The 18,186-nt window shown below is 42.3% G+C and overlaps 1 protein-coding gene across 4 annotated transcripts in view; it reads left to right on the top strand.

Moving 5' to 3' along the window:
* The window catches only part of wdr6 (WD repeat domain 6), a 21,244-nt gene extending 3,058 nt beyond the window's left edge, over positions 1-18,186 (top strand). For all 4 annotated transcript variants that reach the window (XM_061974226.1, XM_061974244.1, XM_061974252.1 and 1 more), the window contains exons 4-7: positions 4,016-6,479; positions 11,528-11,605; positions 11,706-11,822; positions 17,179-18,186. In XM_061974226.1, coding sequence (XP_061830210.1) covers positions 4,016-6,479; positions 11,528-11,605; positions 11,706-11,822; positions 17,179-18,025 — 3,506 coding nt within the window. In that variant the 3' untranslated portion in view covers positions 18,026-18,186. The remainder of the gene's footprint in view (positions 1-4,015; positions 6,480-11,527; positions 11,606-11,705; positions 11,823-17,178) is intronic.

Below are 18,186 nucleotides of genomic sequence, written 5' to 3'. Positions count from 1 at the left end.
CCCTTTTCATACCATAGCAATTTTGTCCTATAGCCTTGTTCTCTGTAACAGAACAGTGAACAAATAAATAATAAACAAATAATATACCATAGTAAGTAAACAAATATTAAATACATAAATAATCTTTGTCTCAATAATTTAAAAAAAGGGTTCAAGATGTTCATCATAATTGTTCTTCTGTGTACTTTGTGAACACTTGTAGTTTGAACAGTCTCTTAAACTGAATCATATTGGTGTTTTGTTTGATTTTTTTGGTTAATCCGTTCCATAATTTAATTCCACATACGGATATGCTAAAGGTTTTAAGTGTTGTACGAGCATAACAATGTTTTAAATTAGATTTTCCTCTCAGGTTATATTCCTCCTCTTTTGTTGAGAAGAATTGTTGTACATTCTTGGGTAGCAAGTTATAGTTTGCTTTGTACATCATTTTAGCTGTATGCAAATGCACCAAATCATTGAATTTAAATATTTTTGATTCAATAAATAAAGGGTTTGTATGGTCTCTATATCCAACATTATGTATTATTCTAATTGATCTTTTTTGTAACACCGTTAGTGAATGAAGTTCACATTTGGAGTTGTTTTCCCATATTTCTACACAATAACTCAGATATGGTAACACTCGTGAGCAGTAAAGAATATGAAGTGATTTTTGGTCCAGAACATGTTTTGCTTTATACCTTATTGACGTGTTTCTTGCTACTATGTTGTATATTTTTTACATGAGATTTCCAATTCATTTTATCATCTATTAGTACACCCCAAAATGTGTTTTCTTTTACCCTTTCAATATCTACTCCGTCTATTTGTATTTGTGTTTGACTTTCTCTTCTACTGTTACCAAATAGCATTATTTTATGTTTACTGAGATTCAAAGATAGTCTGTTTTTGTCAAACCGTCTTTTTAATGTGTTCATTTCTTCTGTTATTATTTGTATTATCTTCTGTGTGTTCTCTCCTGTATAAAACGTAGTTGTGTCATCTGCAAATAATACTAACTTTAAGTCCTTTGTAACTTTACAAATCTGATTTATATAGAGATTGAACAATTTTGGTCCAAGTATTGATCCCTGAGGTACGCCACAAAATATTTTCAGCTCTGTAGAAGTGTGTTCGCCTATCTTCACATATTTTTGAAATTAGTACAGAAAAATTGCAAATTTAGTGGGAAAAAATTAGACTTTTGGTGTTGAATATATCGGGTCTTTGGTGTTTTGAAAAATCTGAGGCCAAAGGTTATAACAGTAGTGTGGAATGATCAAGTTTAACACAGTCCAATTTTGAATAAATAATAATTATAAGAATGATCTGCTCTGCTGTCAAACATTGGCCATCATAAAATAGTACAGGCAATTTTTAATTCTATTTATATCGCTCTTTTTTCTCTAGTTACTCAAAGTGTTTTACATTGAGAAGCCCAGTATCTACATTTACGCTACAGTACATTTACACTAGTGTGGGTGGAATTGGGAGCAAGCTGGGCGAGGTGTCTTGCCCAAGGACACACCGGCAGTGACAAGGATGGCGAGAGCTGGATTTGAACCAGGAACCCTTTAGTTTCTGGCCGGCCGCTCTACCAACTGAGCCACGCCACATAGACGTTTGAAGATTAACTAACAGACAATTGTAAAAATGTGTTGACCACCCTTAATTGTTGAGCATAATTTAATTTTGACTATATTTTAAATAATGATAACAATAAAAGGTCCCTGGGTCAAACTGTGGTTGTCATCAAACATTTAATTGTTGGTACATGCAATTGAGACAGTGTAAAAATAAGTTAATCACTGTTTATTTGATTTATTCTCACTCCAGACTTTGGCTTCCCCAATAGGAGCCCAGTCTGAGATCGACTTTTTTATACTCATCCTCCCCCTGCGTTAACCATTTTCACACCTTTTAAGGGCCGCCGTAAGTTGCGACCCACCAGCGCACCTGTTTGGTCTTCCTGTACAATGTGTGTCTAATTTTGAACGGAGTTGTGCTGAAAAGGACATTTTTCTGTACAAAACCAATGAACCAAGGTTGTCGTGGCTTGTGCAGCCCTTTGAGACACTTGTGATTTAGGGCTATACAAATAAACATTGATTGATTGATTGAAGTTGGCACATTGTGTAAATTGTAAATAAAAACAGATTACAATGATTTGCAAATCCTTTTCAACTTAGAATAGAATAGAATAGAAAGTACTTTATTGATCCCTGGGGGAAATTCAGCACCACAGTTCGCTCACAATAGACAATAAACACATAGGTATTTTTTACATGTGAATAACATAAATACAGTCCATTATACAGCATTATTCACATATGAATAATATAAATACAGTGTATTATAGAGCATTATTCACATGTGAATAATATAAATACATTATACATTTACAGTACATGTACAGTCAAAAGGAACATATGCATTATACAGTCTGATGGCTGTCGGTATGAAGGACTTCCTGTGTCGTTCCGTGTTGCATTTTGGGATTATATTCAGTTGAATAGACTGCAAAGACAAGATATTTATGGTTCAAACTCAGACACTTATTTTTTTTGCAAATAATCATTAACTTGGAATTTAAGGGCAGCAACACATTGCAAACAAGTTGGCACATGGGGCATTTTTACCACTGTGTTACATGGTCTTTCCTTTAAACAACACTCAGTAAAATTTTGGGAACTGAGGAGACCTATTTTTGAAGCTTTTCAGGTGGAATTCTTTCCCATTCTTGCTTGATGTACAGCTTGAGTTGTTCAACAGTCCGGGGTCTCCGTTGTCGTATTTTACGCTTCATATTGCGTTACACATTTTCAATGGGAGACAGGTCTGGACTACAGGCAGGCCAGTATAGTACCCGCACTCTTTTACGATGAAGCCACGCTGTTGTAACACGTGCAGAATGTGGCTTGGTATTTTCTTGCTGAAATAAGCATTAAAAATACGTTGCTTGGATGGCAACATATGTTGCTCCAAAACCTGCATGTACCGTTCGGTATTAATGGTGCCTTCACAGATGTGTAAGTTACCCATGCCTTGGGCACTAATACACCCCCATACCACCACAGATGCTGGCTTTTGAACTTTGCACCTAGAACAGTCCGGATGGTTCTTTTCCTCTTTGGTCCGGAGGACACAACATCCACAGTTTCCAAAAACAAATTGAAATGTGGACTTGTCAGACCACAGAACACTTTTCCACTTTGTCCATCTTAGATGAGCTCAGGCCCAGCGAAGTTGGCAGCGTTTATGGGTGTTGTTGATAAATGGCTTTGCATAGTAGAGTTTTAACTTGCACTTACAGATGTAGCGACAAACTGTAGTTACTGAAAGTGGGTTTCTGAAGTGCTCCTGATCCCAAGTGGTGATATCCTTTACACACTGATGTCAGTTTTTGATGCAGTACCGCCCGAGGGGTCGATAGTAACAGGTGTTGCCGCTTCCATGCAGTGATTTCTCCACATTATCTGAACCTTTTGATGATATTACAGACCGTAGATGGTGAAATCCCTAAATTCCTTGCAATAGCTCGTTGAGAAATGTTGTTATTAAACTGTTCGACAAGTTCCTCACGCATTTGTTGACAAAGTGTTGACCCTTGCCCCACCCTTGTTTGTCAATGGAAGCTGATTTTATACCCAATCATGGCACCCACCTGTTCCCAATTAGCCTGTTCACTTGTGGGTTGTTCCAAATACGTTTTTGACGAGCATTCCTCAACTTTCTTAGTCTTTTTTGCCCCCTTTTTTAAACATGTTGCAGGTATCAAATGAGCTAATATTGGCAAAAAATAACAGTTAACCAGTTTGAATGTTAAGTATCTTGTTTTTGCAGTCTATTCAATTGAATATAGGTTGAAAAGGATTTGCAAATCATTGTATTCTGTTTTTATTTACGATTTATACAACGTGCCAACTTCACTGGTTTTGGGTTTCGTACTTGTGCAATGACAATAAAGATCCATCCATCCATACATTTGATTATAAATAATGACAACAAAAATGCCTCTGTGTCCAAACGCTAGGTCTTATCTCCACTGACCTCGCTGTGTTTGGTGGGAAAGCTGTCCGACTGCTGAGACTCTGTTGGGATGTCTCTGCCGTGCAGCATCCACACGTGGATATACTGGGCCCCCTCGTGGAGCTACAAGACTGGGCCCTGGATGTCCGCTGGCTATGTGACAGCAAACAGCCTCTCCTGTGTGTGGCTGTAGCCCATAATGCTGCTCTGCTCCTGGACATGGACACAGGAAGTGCCTTGGCTCAGTGCTCCTGTCTGGAAAGCTGTCTGCTGTACTCTGCCCTGCTCGTAGTGCACACATGTTGGCATGACACCATCCTGGTTGGAGGGACTGTTTTCAACCAGCTGGTTCTCTGGAAGCCTGGCAGTCAAGAAAGTGAGCACAAAGGTCAAGTTGAAAGACGTCTGCTGGGACACAGCGGCGTGATCTTCAGCATCTCTTACCTGCAGGAGAAAGGATGGCTGGCCTCAGCTTCGGATGACCGCAGTGTGAGGGTGTGGGCTGTGGGAACTTTAGGGGGCGTAGGAGGGAGCTGTGGAGACCTGAACGCGACTTGTTTACGAGTCCTTTTTGGACACCAGGCAAGGGTATTCTCTGTGCGTCTGTCCCAGAGGAGAGTGTTTAGCGCGGGAGAAGACGGAGCCTGCTTAGTGTGGGACTTGGCGGGAGGCGGGACAGTGGTTCGCACCTTGAAAGGGCACAGAGCAGGCGGGATTCGGGCGCTCGCCGTCGCGGAAAGATGGGTGGCAACTGGGGGAGCGGATGGAGGGGTTAGATTGTGGAATGTGGAGGAAACTGACGGTGGAGAAATGCTGCAAGCAGAGAAGACGACTGATCTGGAATTTTCCGGTGAAGGTTCACCTAAAGTTGTTTGTCTTCTCGAGGACGAGGATGATGACACAAAGTGGAGTAAGTGTAAGATGGCGGTTTGTACTGACCAAGGAGTCGTTTACCAGTATGGCGATGGCGACTGGGAGTTGCTATGGCGAGGAACTCCTGTGTTTCAATCCTACTGTGTGATGGAGACAATCTCTGTTCCGGTGAAAGACTCAAGAATAAGAGTTAATTTATGTGCTGTCGGCAGTCTCAATGGAGCCTTAACGGTCTTTTTGAGCACTCAACCTCAGAATGGCGTTCTCCTTCAAGCTGGTTCAGGCAAGATCCACAGTCTTACCTGGCAAACCAGCGATAAAGACACGTATTTGCTGGCGTCCGGTGCCGAGGGACGCGTCTATCGCTGGTGTGTTGATGTCACAACGAGCAGAAATGGAGACCATAGTTCTTTGGTTCTTGGGGTAAATCATCTCCCTTCGTTTGTGCTACCGCCATGTGCCAAACGATGGCTGACGGCCGCAGTGCGACTCCATTCCCAGGCACAGGGGGCGCTGTGGGTGTGCGGGGACAGAAGAGGGTCCCTGCTTTTGTTTCAGGACAGAAAAACTGACATAATAAGCGAAGGTTTGACGGCGTTAAGCTGCTTGTTTGGTGTCCACGGTAAACAGGGAGTAACGTCCGTGTGCGAGTATGATGGACTTCTGTACAGCACTGGGAGGGATGGTTGTGTGCGTGTTTTTAGGGTGCAGCAAATACCTCAAGAAGCACATGAAGGAAGTGGTCAAGTCGGCATTCAGCTGCAGGTTCTGAGAGTCCAACGAGCCTGCAAAGGTATGGAGTGGTTAGAGAAGGTTCTGATTATGAAACCGACAAACGCTGAGGAAGATAAATTCATAAGTGAAAGTGAAAACCAAAATAGGACACAAGAGTGTCTGGTAGAAAAGCCAGAAGATGGCAGAGAGTTGAAGAGGGAGGATAAGGGAAGAGAAGCCCGCTTTGTCATCTTCGGCTTCCACGCTTCCCATTTTGTGGTTTGGGACCCGGTGAAACGAGAAAGGCTGCTGGCAGTGCCTTGCGGTGGTGGACATCGCTCCTGGAGTGTCTGGCCGACCCGCAAAGAGATCTGGCCCGGGTACGCTGCTCTGGTCTTCATCAAGCAGGGCTCGGTCCTGGCTTCAGAGCCTCCAGGGGAGCCGCCGAGCTGGGTCGCAGCCAGGACTGAAGGCTGGAGCCTGAGAGAGGGCATCCATGGGAGGGGGATTGGTTGCGTTTGCAGGCTGGGGAGCGTAAAGGAGTGGGAGATAATCGTGACGGGCGGTGAGGACACCAGCGTGACCGTCCTGGCCGTGCACCCCGACTCCGGCAGCGTCAAAGTCCTCTCCGTTATCACAGACCACATCTCGAGCGTCCGCACCATGGCAGCGCTCGCTCATCAGTCGCAGTCCCTCACCGCGTTGCTGGTGTCAGCCAGCGGGCGAGCTCAAATGCAGTGTTACCGGCTGTACTTCGTTTGGGACGAGCAGACTCTGTCGCCGTCCTGCCAGGTGGTGCAAGTGGCCCGTCACCGATTGGACGAGCACTGGGAGAAGAGGCGGAACAGACACAAGATGGTGAAAATGGACCCAGAAACAAGGCAAGTCAGAAATCAATGAGGTTTAGGGGTCACTCTTTAGGGCATACTTGCCAACCCTCCCGGATTTTCCGGGAGACTACCGAAATTCAGTGCCTCTCCCGAAAACCTTCCGGGACAAATTTTCTCCCGAAAATCTCCCGAAATTCAGGCGGACTCAGGTCCAATCACGTTATAACTGTAGAATGATGGAGGGCGAGTTCTTGGTTTCTTATGTGGGTTTATTGTTAGGCAGTTTCATTAACGTCCTCCTAGCGCGGCAACAACACACAACAACAGCAGTCACGTTTTTATATACCGTAAAGCAGTTCGTCTGCCGTAAACAGCAATGTTGTGACACTCTTAAACAGGACAATACTGCCATCTAGTGCATTTGATGAAAGCACTTTTGTGCGTGCCACACATCAATGCATCATCAGAGTTCAGCATGGTTAGAAAAATAGTGACAGAGAATAGAACAAGGATGGACAATTCAACCCTTAACTCAACAATGAGTAGATGAGTGGTATGTGTGTGTATATGTGTAAATAAATGAACACTGAAATTCAAGTATTTATATTATATATATTATATATATATATATATATATATATATATATATATATATATATATATATCCATCCATCCATCTTCTTCCGCTTATCCGAGGTCGGGTCGCGGGGGCAGCAGCCTAAGCAGGGAAGCCCAGACTTCCCTCTCCCCAGCCACTTCGTCCAGCTCCTCCCGGGGGATCCCGAGGCGTTCCCAGGCCAGCCGGGAGACATAGTCTTCCCAACGTGTCCTGGGTCTTCCTCGTGGCCTCCTACCGGTCGGACATGCCCTAAACACCTCCTTAGGGAGGCGCTCGGGTGGCATCCTGACCAGATGCCCGAACCACCTCATCTGGCTCCTCTCGATGTGGAGGAGCAGCGGCTTTACTTTAAGCTCCCCCCGGATGACAGAGCTTCTCACCCTATCTCTAAGGGAGAGCCCCGCCACCCGGCGGAGGAAACTCATTTCGGCCGCTTGTACCCGTGATCTTGTCCTTTCGGTCATAACCCAAAGCTCATGACCATAGGTGAGGATGGGAACGTAGATCGACCGGTAAATTGAGAGCTTTGCCTTCCGGCTCAGCTCCTTCTTCACCACAACGGATCGATACAGCGTCCGCATTACTGAAGACGCCGCACCGATCCGCCTGTCGATCTCACGATCCACTCTTCCCTCACTCGTGAACAAGACTCCGAGGTACTTGAACTCCTCCACTTGGGGCAAGATCTCCTCCCCAACCCGGAGATGGCACTCCACCCTTTTCCGGGTGAGATATATATATACATATATATATATATATATATATATATATATATATATATATATATATAGCTAGAATTCACTGAACGTCAAGTATTTGTTATATATATATATATATATATATATATATATATATATATATATATATAGCTAGAATTCACTGAACGTCAAGTATTTGTTATATATATATATATATATATATATATATATATATATGAAATACTTGACTTGGTGAATTCTAGCTGTAAATATACTCCTCCCCTTTTAGCCACGCCCCCTCACACGCCCCCCTCCCACCCCGACCACGCCCACCCCTCCCCCAACCTCCCGAAATCGGAGGTCTCAAGGTTGGCAAGTATGCTTTAGGGGCTGTCATTTGTTTATTTGATAGCGACAATGCGCAGTACTTATACAGTAGTACGTCAACTCATAAGCTCATTGGTTCTATGACGAGCTCTTAACTCAAAACATGTGTATCGTAAATCAAATTAAATTAATTAAAAACTGTTTAATTTGATTGCCCCCCACAATTTAAACATGTAACATAGGCATCTTACAACACCATAGCATGTAATACTGACAACTACAGTAGTTTTATGATGAAATCTAATAATAATAATGTACAGAGTTGCTCCTCAGGCAAACCCACAGTCAGCAGCTTCTCCATATTTTCTTTGATAAATGTTCCCCGATTATATATTATTTTAACATTCTCGTCTCTTGTTCTGCTTCAGTATGGTGCAGACTAACAGTGATACGACACGCCGACTTTTTTTAAACTTAAATATAAGGTAGCACTAAATACAAGACTACCTCTCTTTTTCAAGTATGTTTATGGGGAAAAAAGACAACAAAGTAAAGACAAAATCGTAGAAAAATAACCAAATGATGATGTATCTTATGAGAACCAGTGCCCTCTACAGTCGACATTTGTGTTTTGCATAGCAATGTTATTTTTCCCTGATATTTGTAACTGACAATAGACCAAAGACAAATAATAATAAAAAATCTTAGTGTTTGCTGCTTTATTGATCACCATTACCTTAACATTAGCATCACATATGTCTTCAAAGCGCTCAAGGGTCTCACTTCAGTTTACATCAAAGATCTCCGGGACCAACCTACCAGCTCCAGGCTTGGTCGTTGCCTTAGATCTGACAACCAGATGACCCTGAAGGTCCCACTGTCACACCTAGTGACAAAGGGAGACCGTGCTTTCTCAGTAATGGCACCTGGGCTATGGAATAAGCTCCCTCTGAATGTCAAGTCCGCCACTACTCTGGACTCTTTTAGAGCTCAGCTTAAAACTCACCTCTTTGACGCAGATGATTTTTGATTTATGTGTTCGTGTGTCTTAAATGTTTCTTCTAGATTAATTTGTGTGTCATAGTCTTTGTTTCTGGTTTTTTTGTTTTTCTACTCGGGCTGATGTAACAGTTGGTTGGGGGGCGCGTAATAAATGAAAATAGCAACATAACATAACCACACAACTCCTCGGTTGTATGCTAACTTGCTAGCAACTTTTTAGACAGTTATTTGAAGTGTGTCACTGGTTTGAGTGTGTGTGACTAGAAGAAAAGCTCTGACTCACCTGTGGAAAAGCGAAACGCTCCCCAGTTGGTTTGCATACATACATATTTAGACCCCAAATATAGGTCAGCCCGACTTGCTAATTCATTACCGTATTTTTCGGAGTATAAGTCGCTCCGGAGTATAAGTCGCACCGGCCGAAAATGCATAATAAAGAAGGAAAAAACATATATAAGTCGCATTTTTTGGGAAAATTTATTTGATGAAACCCAACACCAAGAATATACATTTGAAAGGCAATTTAAAATAAATAAAGAATAGTGAACAATAGGCTGAATAAGTGTATGTTATATGACGCATGTTAATCCCACGACTGTATACATCAGTATCGGTTGATATCGGTATCGGTTGATATCGGTATCGGTAATTAAAGAGTTGGACAATATCGGATATCGGCAGAAAGCCATTATCGGACATCCCTACTTAACAGGTATATTTAATATTTTTGGCCATTGTAACATTACACACAATTTGAACAGTAACACTGTTTGAATATAGGAAAATAAAACACTGTACTTGAATCAAGTTATTCGTTGGTGTACCACTAGATCAGGGATGTCATACTCGTTGTCATTTAGGGCCACATCGCAGTTATGGCTGCCATCAGAGGAATGCTTGTAAAAGTGTATGAATTTGCCACTGGATTTCATTATTAATTATATACGTTGTTTAATTTAGACTGTCTATTTTACAGTAAGAACTTTACATTTACAAAATTTTACTGTAAAATATAGTTTTTAAAACATTTTTACAACATTTTAAGGTAAATGGAAAAACAGTACCACTGTTTTTTTGGGTGGGGGGGTTACGGAAAAAGCTGGCAGCTTATTTGCCAGAATTTTTGTGTTCAATTTACATGGAAAAACAGTACAAGTTATTTCCATTTACAGTAATACCCCGTTAAAAACGGCCACCGTAGATTTTGCAGTCAAAAGAATTTTAACGCAAAAAAAGAGTACTGTATTTTTCGGAGTATAAGTCGCTCCGGATTATAAGTCGCACCGGCCGAAAATGCATAATAAAGAAGGAAAAAAAACCCATATATAAGTCGCACTGGAGTATAAATCGCATTTTTTGGGGAAATGTATTTGATAAAAGCCAACACCAAGAATAGACATTTGAAAGGCAATTTAAAATAAATAAAGAATAGTGAACAACAGGCTGAATAAGTGTACGTTATATGAGGCATAAATAACCAACTGAGAACGTGCCTGGTATGTTAACGTAACATATTATGGTAAGAGTCATTCAAATAACTATAACATATAGAACAGTGGTTCTTAACCTTGTTGGAGGTGCCGAACCACACCAGTTTTATATGCGCATTCACCGAACCCTTTTCTGAAAAATAAAATGTTTTTTTTTTCCAAATTCAAGACAAGTTATAGGTTTTTGGTAACACTTTGGTATGGGGAACATATTCTAAGTAACAAAGACTTAATTTAGAGTTATTTGGGTTAGGGGTTAGGGTTATAAGGCCATGCCGAATAAGGCATTAATAAGTACTTAATAATGACTAGTTAAGAGCCAATATGTAACTAATTTGCATTGTAATAAGCAACTAATTAATGGTGAATATGTTCCCCATACTAAAGTGTTACCATGTTTTTTTTACTGGTGCATAAAATGAAGCGTGCATGAACATCACCTTGTTCAAACAACAAAACCAACACAGCGCATAAACTCACAACAAATTACACACCTGCAAACCAGTCAGCTGTTGCCGTATCCGTAATACGCCGATAGGGAGAAGTTTGTATTTACACGATGAGTCGGGTGTGTCTTGACCTCCGCCGAACCCCTGAGGCCGACTCACCGAACCCGTAGGGTTCCATCGAACCCAGGTTAAGAACCACTGGTATAGAACATGCTATACGTTTACCAAACAATCTGTCACTCCTAATCGCTAAATCCCATGAAATCTTATACGTCTAGTCTTTTACGTGAATGAGATAAATAATATTATTTGATATTTTACGGTAATGTGTTAATTATTTCACACATAAGTCGCTCCTGAGTATAAGTCGCACGCCCAGCCAAACTATGGAAAAAAACTGCGACTTATAGTCCGAAAAATACGGTACTAATTCATCACTAATCACTACGTCGTATACGATATTTGCTCTCCTTTGACAAGAAGTAACTCATCATCATGGTTGTTTTGTTTTCAGATACATGTCGATGTCCATGGTGGATCACAACCACGCCTGTGTTCTTGTGGTTCTTGCATGCAGTGACGGTGCAGTCAGGTTAGCCACACACATGCAAAAATTACTTTCATTAAAACCAGACAAACGCACCAGAACTGTGTTTGGCAGCTCTTGATTGTTCTCTTGTTGTTTTTTCTAGATTGTTCTCAGTCAGTGAAGCCAAACACCAAATAGATTTGTTATGGGAGACCTTTCACCACCAGCGATGTGTGCTCAGTGTCGCCACCTGTAGCCTGGAGGATGGAAAAGGGAACAGGTGAGCTTTAATATTGTTACATTTTTGGGTATCTTGTCTGCCATACAATCATGGCTCAGCTCAACCTCTACCTGATCTGAACCAAAATTGATCCCCAGCAACTTTCCGAAGCATCAAGCAGGTTTATATGTGTATATTAGAGATGCGCGGTTTGCGGGCACAACCGCGGAGTCCGCGGATTATCCGCGTATCGGGCGGATGAAATTTTAAAAAATTAGATTTTATCAGCGGGTCGGGTCGGGTCGGGCGATTGAAAAAAAAAAAAATTAGATTTTAAATAGATTCAGGCGGGTGGCAGTTAAACCAATTCGGAAATATATATACATAGTTAAATGTTGTTACCCACTAGAGATGCGCGGATAGGCAATTATTTCATCCGCAACCGCGTCAGAAAGTCGTCAACCATCCGCCATCCACCCGATGTAACGTTTGATCAGAACTGCATCCGCCCACCATCCGCCCGTTGTTATATATCTAATATTAATAAAAAAATTAAAAAAAAGGGTGAAAACTACGCGAATTGCACCTTGTGCAGACAAGATTTTTCGATCGGACACGGAGGAATTAGCGATGTAAAAGACCACGTTGGGACAAAAAAACACAAGTCTAATGCCGTTGCTAGCGATACAAGTGGAAAACTTTCAACGTTTTTCGTCGCCCAAACAGATTCTTTGGATGTGATAAATGCCGAAGTTTTATTTACGGAGGCAATAATTGAGCATGGACTTCCAATCGCACTGGCTGATCACATGGGACAGTTAATAATGTAATGCAACCTTTAAAAATCATTACGCGGTGATCGCGATCCCAAAAATAAACTTTTCTTGCATGATAATGTCCAGAAAAATTCGCTTTATATTACTATAGAGTCCTTTTAACGAATGAGTTTGATGGTTTATCACAAACCTTAAATGAAAGAAGTCCTTTGTTCTCCTGCACCATGCATGCGCAATCCTGTCGGCTGTATTTCACAGCACGACATACTGTAAAAAGTGTTTATACTATTTATACTTTCAATTAACAAATTGAAGTCTTGTGAAAGGTTGACAGGATAACTGGCATTAACTGTCAAAATAATTTCAAACTATTGAAGTTAGCTTACAGAATAAACATGTCAATCAACCCATATGATTTTTGCTGTAATATTTTTGTTTTGAAAAGTCACTGTGACTGATAGAAAAGTGATGGTTTTAGCAACATTTGAACCTGTCTGAATGCTAATAGTCATTTTGCGTCGGGGGGCGAAGCCCTGAACCCTCCACCAGGACTTTGTCCTGGACCTACCGGGGCCTGCGGCCCTTGGACCCTGGCTACTAGGTTTTTCTGATTTAAAAGTTGGCAGGTATGGTTAGGTTATAAAGCTTTTGCCTGTTAAAGAAAGGAGACTGATCCAATGCACAGACATTCGCGTGCCACGCTGTCACGACCCAGACGCACACCAGTGCGCAATCATATGGGAGCCGTGCTGAGCGCACCTCCAAGCGCGTCTCGCTGCCGGCGACGGCCAGGTATATGGGCCCACGCTCCAGCGCCATCCATTTTCAGGGCTAGTTGATTCGGCAGGTGGGTTGTTACACACTCCTTAGCGGGTTCCAACTTCCATGGCCACCGTCCTGCTCTCTATATCAACCAGGGTGAGCCCCACCCCTTTCATGAGCGCACTACGCGCGGAGTGACCCCTGTTACGCGCCCCCGGCAACAGGGGTGGCAAGCAGGTAAGCTGCGCGGGCGGAGCGCGCGGAGTGACCCATGTTACGAGCCCCCGGCCACGGGGGTGGCGGGCAGGTAAGCTGCTTACCTGCTGCGCGTGACGCCGGCCGCGGCGAAAGCGGACGAGGCGGGGTGTCGGTGCGGTGGGCGCGGTAGTGACCCTGGACGTGCGTCGGGCCCTTCTCGCGGATCGCCTCAGCTACGGCTCCCGGTGGGGCCCTCTCGGGGGAAGGGGCCTCGGTCCCGGACCCCGGCGAGGCGTCCCTTTTCCGCTCCGTAAAAGTGTCCATCTCTTCTTTTTTTTTCTTCTGTTGTGGCATATGCAGCAGGTGCCTGCTCGTTTTTCGTATGTGGGTAACAACATTTAACTATGTATATATATTTCCGAATTGGTTTAACTGCCACCCGCAAAAAAAAAAAAAAAAAAAAAAAAATTGATCCGCCCGACCCGACCCGCGAGCGGATAAAATCTTAGTTTTTTTAATTTCATCCGCCCGATCCGCGGATAATCCGCGGACTCCGCGGTTGTGTCCGCAAACCGCGCATCTCTATTACCCACATACGAAAAACGAGCAGGCACCTGCTGCATATGCCACAACAGAAGAAAAAAAAAAAAAGAGATGGACACTTTTACGGAGCGGAGAAGGCCCCCGATGCCTCGCCGGGGTCCGGGACCGAGGCCCCTTCCCCCGAGAGGGCCCCACCGGGAGCCGTAGCTGAGGTGATCCGCGAGAAGGGCCCGACGCACGTCCAGGGTCACCACCGCGCCCACCGCACCGACACCCCGCCTCGTCCGCCTTCGCCGCGGCCGGCGTCACGCGCAGCAGGTAAGCAGCTTACCTGCCCGCCACCCCCGTGGCCGGGGGCTCGTAACATGGGTCACTCCGCGCGCTCCGCCCGCGCAGCTTACCTGCCCGCCACCCCTGTTGCCGGGGGCGCGTAACAGGGGTCACTCCGCGCGCAGTGCGCTCACGAAAGGGGTGGGGCTCACCCTGGTTGATATAGACAGCAGCTAGGACGGTGGCCATGGAAGTTGGAACCCGCTAAGGAGTGTGTAACAACCCACCTGCCGAATCAACTAGCCCTGAAAATGGATGGCGCTGGAGCGTCGGGCCCATATACCCGGCCGTCGCCGGCAGCGAGACGCGCTTGGAGGTGCGCTCAGCGCAGCTCCCATATGATTGCGCACTGGTGTGCGTCTGGGTCGTGACAGCGTGGCACGCGAATGTCTGTGCTGCGTTGGATCAGTCTCCTTTCTTTAACAGGCAAAAGCTTTATAACCTCACTAATGCCTTGCATCGTCTATATTAGATATATAACAACGGGCGGGTGCGGGCGGATGCAGTTCTGATCAAATGTTAGATCGGGTGGATTGCGGATGGTTGACGACTTTCTGATGCGGTTGCGGATGAAATAATTGCCTATCCGCGCATCTCTAGTGTATATATATTTTCTCATTCTGTTTTGCACACTCTTGGAGTCAACATGTGCATAGTCAGGTACATAGTGTCATGTACATAGTGTATATAACCCCCCCCATTTTTTGTATATATTGTTTTTCATATCACCTGACATGTATACTGTGTATATGTACATCATTTATCCATTTTTTAACGTAATTTTTTATATATACACGTTACAGGTTATATATATTTTATTATTGAATGTATCAAATATGATGAATATTTAATGGACACAATGGAAACAAGCCTTTTGGCTTTTTGTGCCATCCACTTGCCTTTTTAAAGCATTACATGGATTCAGTGATTTAAGATGTCAATAAACTTCTCAATCAAAGTCTACAACCATTTGATGGTGTTCATTTTAAATGAACTAGAAAATAATGTTTTTGTTATTAGTAAAACATTATTGTCGGGATGTTCCGATCAGGGTCCTTTGCTGCCGATTCCGATAACAATCATCCTTGACCGAGATCGACCAATAGCGATCACATTTAATTTTCCTGACGGAACTCTCCTCAAGGAATCAATAAAGTACTATCTATCTATTAGGGGTGTGGGAAAAAATCGATTCGAATTCGAATCGCGATTCTCACGTTGTGCGATTCAGAATCGATTCTCATTTAAAAAAAATCAATTTATTTTTATTTATTTTTAATTTTGAATTATTTTTGAATTTAAAAAAAAAAAAATTTAATTAATCAATCCAACAAAACAATACACAGCAATACCATAACAATGCAATCCAATTCCAAAACCAAACCCGACCCAGCAACACTCAGAACTGCAATAAACAGAGCAATTGAGAGGAGACACAAACACGACACAAAACAAACCAAAAGTAGTGAAATAAAAATGAAAATTGTCAACAACAGTATTAATATTAGTTACAATTTCAACATAGAAGTGATTAAAAATCCCTCATTGACATTATCATTAGACATTTATAAAAATTAAAAAAAAGAACAATAGGGTCACAGTGGCTTACACTTGCATCGCATCTCATAAGCTTGACAACACACTGTGTCCAATATTTTCACAAAGATAAAATAAGTCATATTTTTGGTTCATTTAATAGTTAAAACAAATGTACATCATTGCAATCAGTTGATAAAACATTGTCCTTTACAATTATAAAAGCTTTTTACAAAAATCTACTACTCTGCTTGCATGTCAGCAGACTGGGGTAGATCCTGCTGAAATTCTTTGTATTGAATAAATAGAGAATCGTTTTGAATCTGCAAAAAAAAATTGTTTTTGAATCGAGAATCGTGTTGAATTGAAAAAAAAAATCGATTTATAATCGAATCGTGACCCCAAGAATCGATATTGAATCGAATCGTGGGACACCCAAAGATTCACAGCCCTACTATCTATGTATCAATTGTACATTTTTAAATGTATTTATGGTCAGTGCTATTGACAGTTTAACAATATCAACACAATATTCAAACAAGTTCCTTATTTTCTTTAATTACATACAATTGTTTGACCAAAACTAAGTCAATAGTACACAATAACTCAACAAAAACTATTTGTTCAAAAGTAAACAATTAAAAAGTGTGATTAATCTGCTTAAAAATGTAATCATTTGGACAGTACTAAAATAATTACAAATGTGTTTTTATTTTTTGTGGAAAAAACAATAGTTTAAAATATATATTGCTATTAATATATAAAAATGCACTTTTGATAATATTTTATGTGACATCGTTTTATGATTACACATATTTTGATTATCTATCTATTTTTAGTGGAAAATAAGTATGTGTACTGTAAAAAAAAAAAAAATACAAAAAGGTATTTGTATATTTTGTATAAATATATAATTAATAAAACCCATATGCAAATTAATATAATGCATTTGTATTAACATTTTAATGAATTGCTTTACCAATAAAATAAATATTTAAATTAACATTTGAACATGCTTTTGTATTATTTCTACATTATTGATTTACCATTGAAAATAAATACTCAAAATAATATATAGAAATGCATTTGTAACTATATTTGTAGTTTTTCAAAAAAACCCACTATTGTTTACATTATTCTAAAAAAAAACAACAGCCGACCCGCTCATAAATGCCTAATGTATAAGAGATACTGTATGTGGTACTCTCTGCTGTTGAGTAAACACAATAACTTTAACATATGTCTTGACTAATATTAATGTGTTTTTGCAGTTATGTGCTCCTGTTCAGTGCAGCAACAGATGGACAAATCGCCGTGTGGGACGTGACCCGAACAAGCTCGTCTTCATCCTGTGGCTCTTCAAGTGGTTCTCCGACTCCACCAACCCCCTGCCTCATCATCGCCGCCCACCAGAGCGGCGTCAACTCATTGGCTGTCTGGGCGGGCACAGACCAAGATGGCGGTTGCCTGGTAACTGTTTCCAGCGGAGGGGATGACGGGCAGCTGACAGCTTTCATCATCAGGGTGCAGTACCCACAAGAGGATGACAGGACTGGGGGATGTACCCCTCTTTGTCTTCATCTCATCTCCCAGTGGAATGTGCCTCTGGCCCACGCTGCACCTCTGACCTCCCTGAAGTTCCTAAAACCTGACCTGATAGTCACGGCCTCCTGCGATCAGAGGATTTGTATGTGGAAGCTCTGCAGCACCGGCATCAGCCACAGCGGGGCGCTGTTCTCCCATGTTGCTGATGCTGCAGGGCTGGCAGTGTGGGAGAAGCAGGAAAATGATCAAAAAAGTAAGATTGTCCTTTGTGGAAGGATGGAGAGTCAGACATGCCTAGAAGGAGATGAGTTGGAGACGGCTGGTGGGCGGGGCTTGAAGAAGCAGGAAGTAACGAATGAAGCAACCAGGAAGACAGTGGGATCAATTTGGACGATTAACGAAGAAAACACTGAAGTTGCTTCCTGGGAGGAAAAGAAAGCGATGGGAGAAAGGACGGGATGGGTGCTGGTCTGTGGTCAAGGCCTCCAGCTGCTGAAAGTTACAAATAAACATCATGGACTCGTACAAAATGAGGAAAAGCGTGAAGCATGTAGCTTTACTTTAAGTGAATAGAAGTTAAGTTAAAGTTAAAGTACCAATGATTGTCACACACATACAAGGTGTGGTGAAATGTGTCCTCCGCATTTGACCCATCCCCTTGTTCACCCCCGGGGATGTGAGGGGAGCAGTGAGCAGCAGCGGTGGCCGCGCCCGGGAGTGATACAATTTTTTTT

Source organism: Nerophis lumbriciformis, linkage group LG01 (genome assembly GCF_033978685.3).
Source record: "Nerophis lumbriciformis linkage group LG01, RoL_Nlum_v2.1, whole genome shotgun sequence".
Classification (NCBI taxonomy): domain Eukaryota; kingdom Metazoa; phylum Chordata; class Actinopteri; order Syngnathiformes; family Syngnathidae; genus Nerophis; species Nerophis lumbriciformis.
The sequence above is the reverse complement of the archived record's forward strand: the minus strand, read 5'-3'. Positions and strand labels throughout refer to the sequence as shown.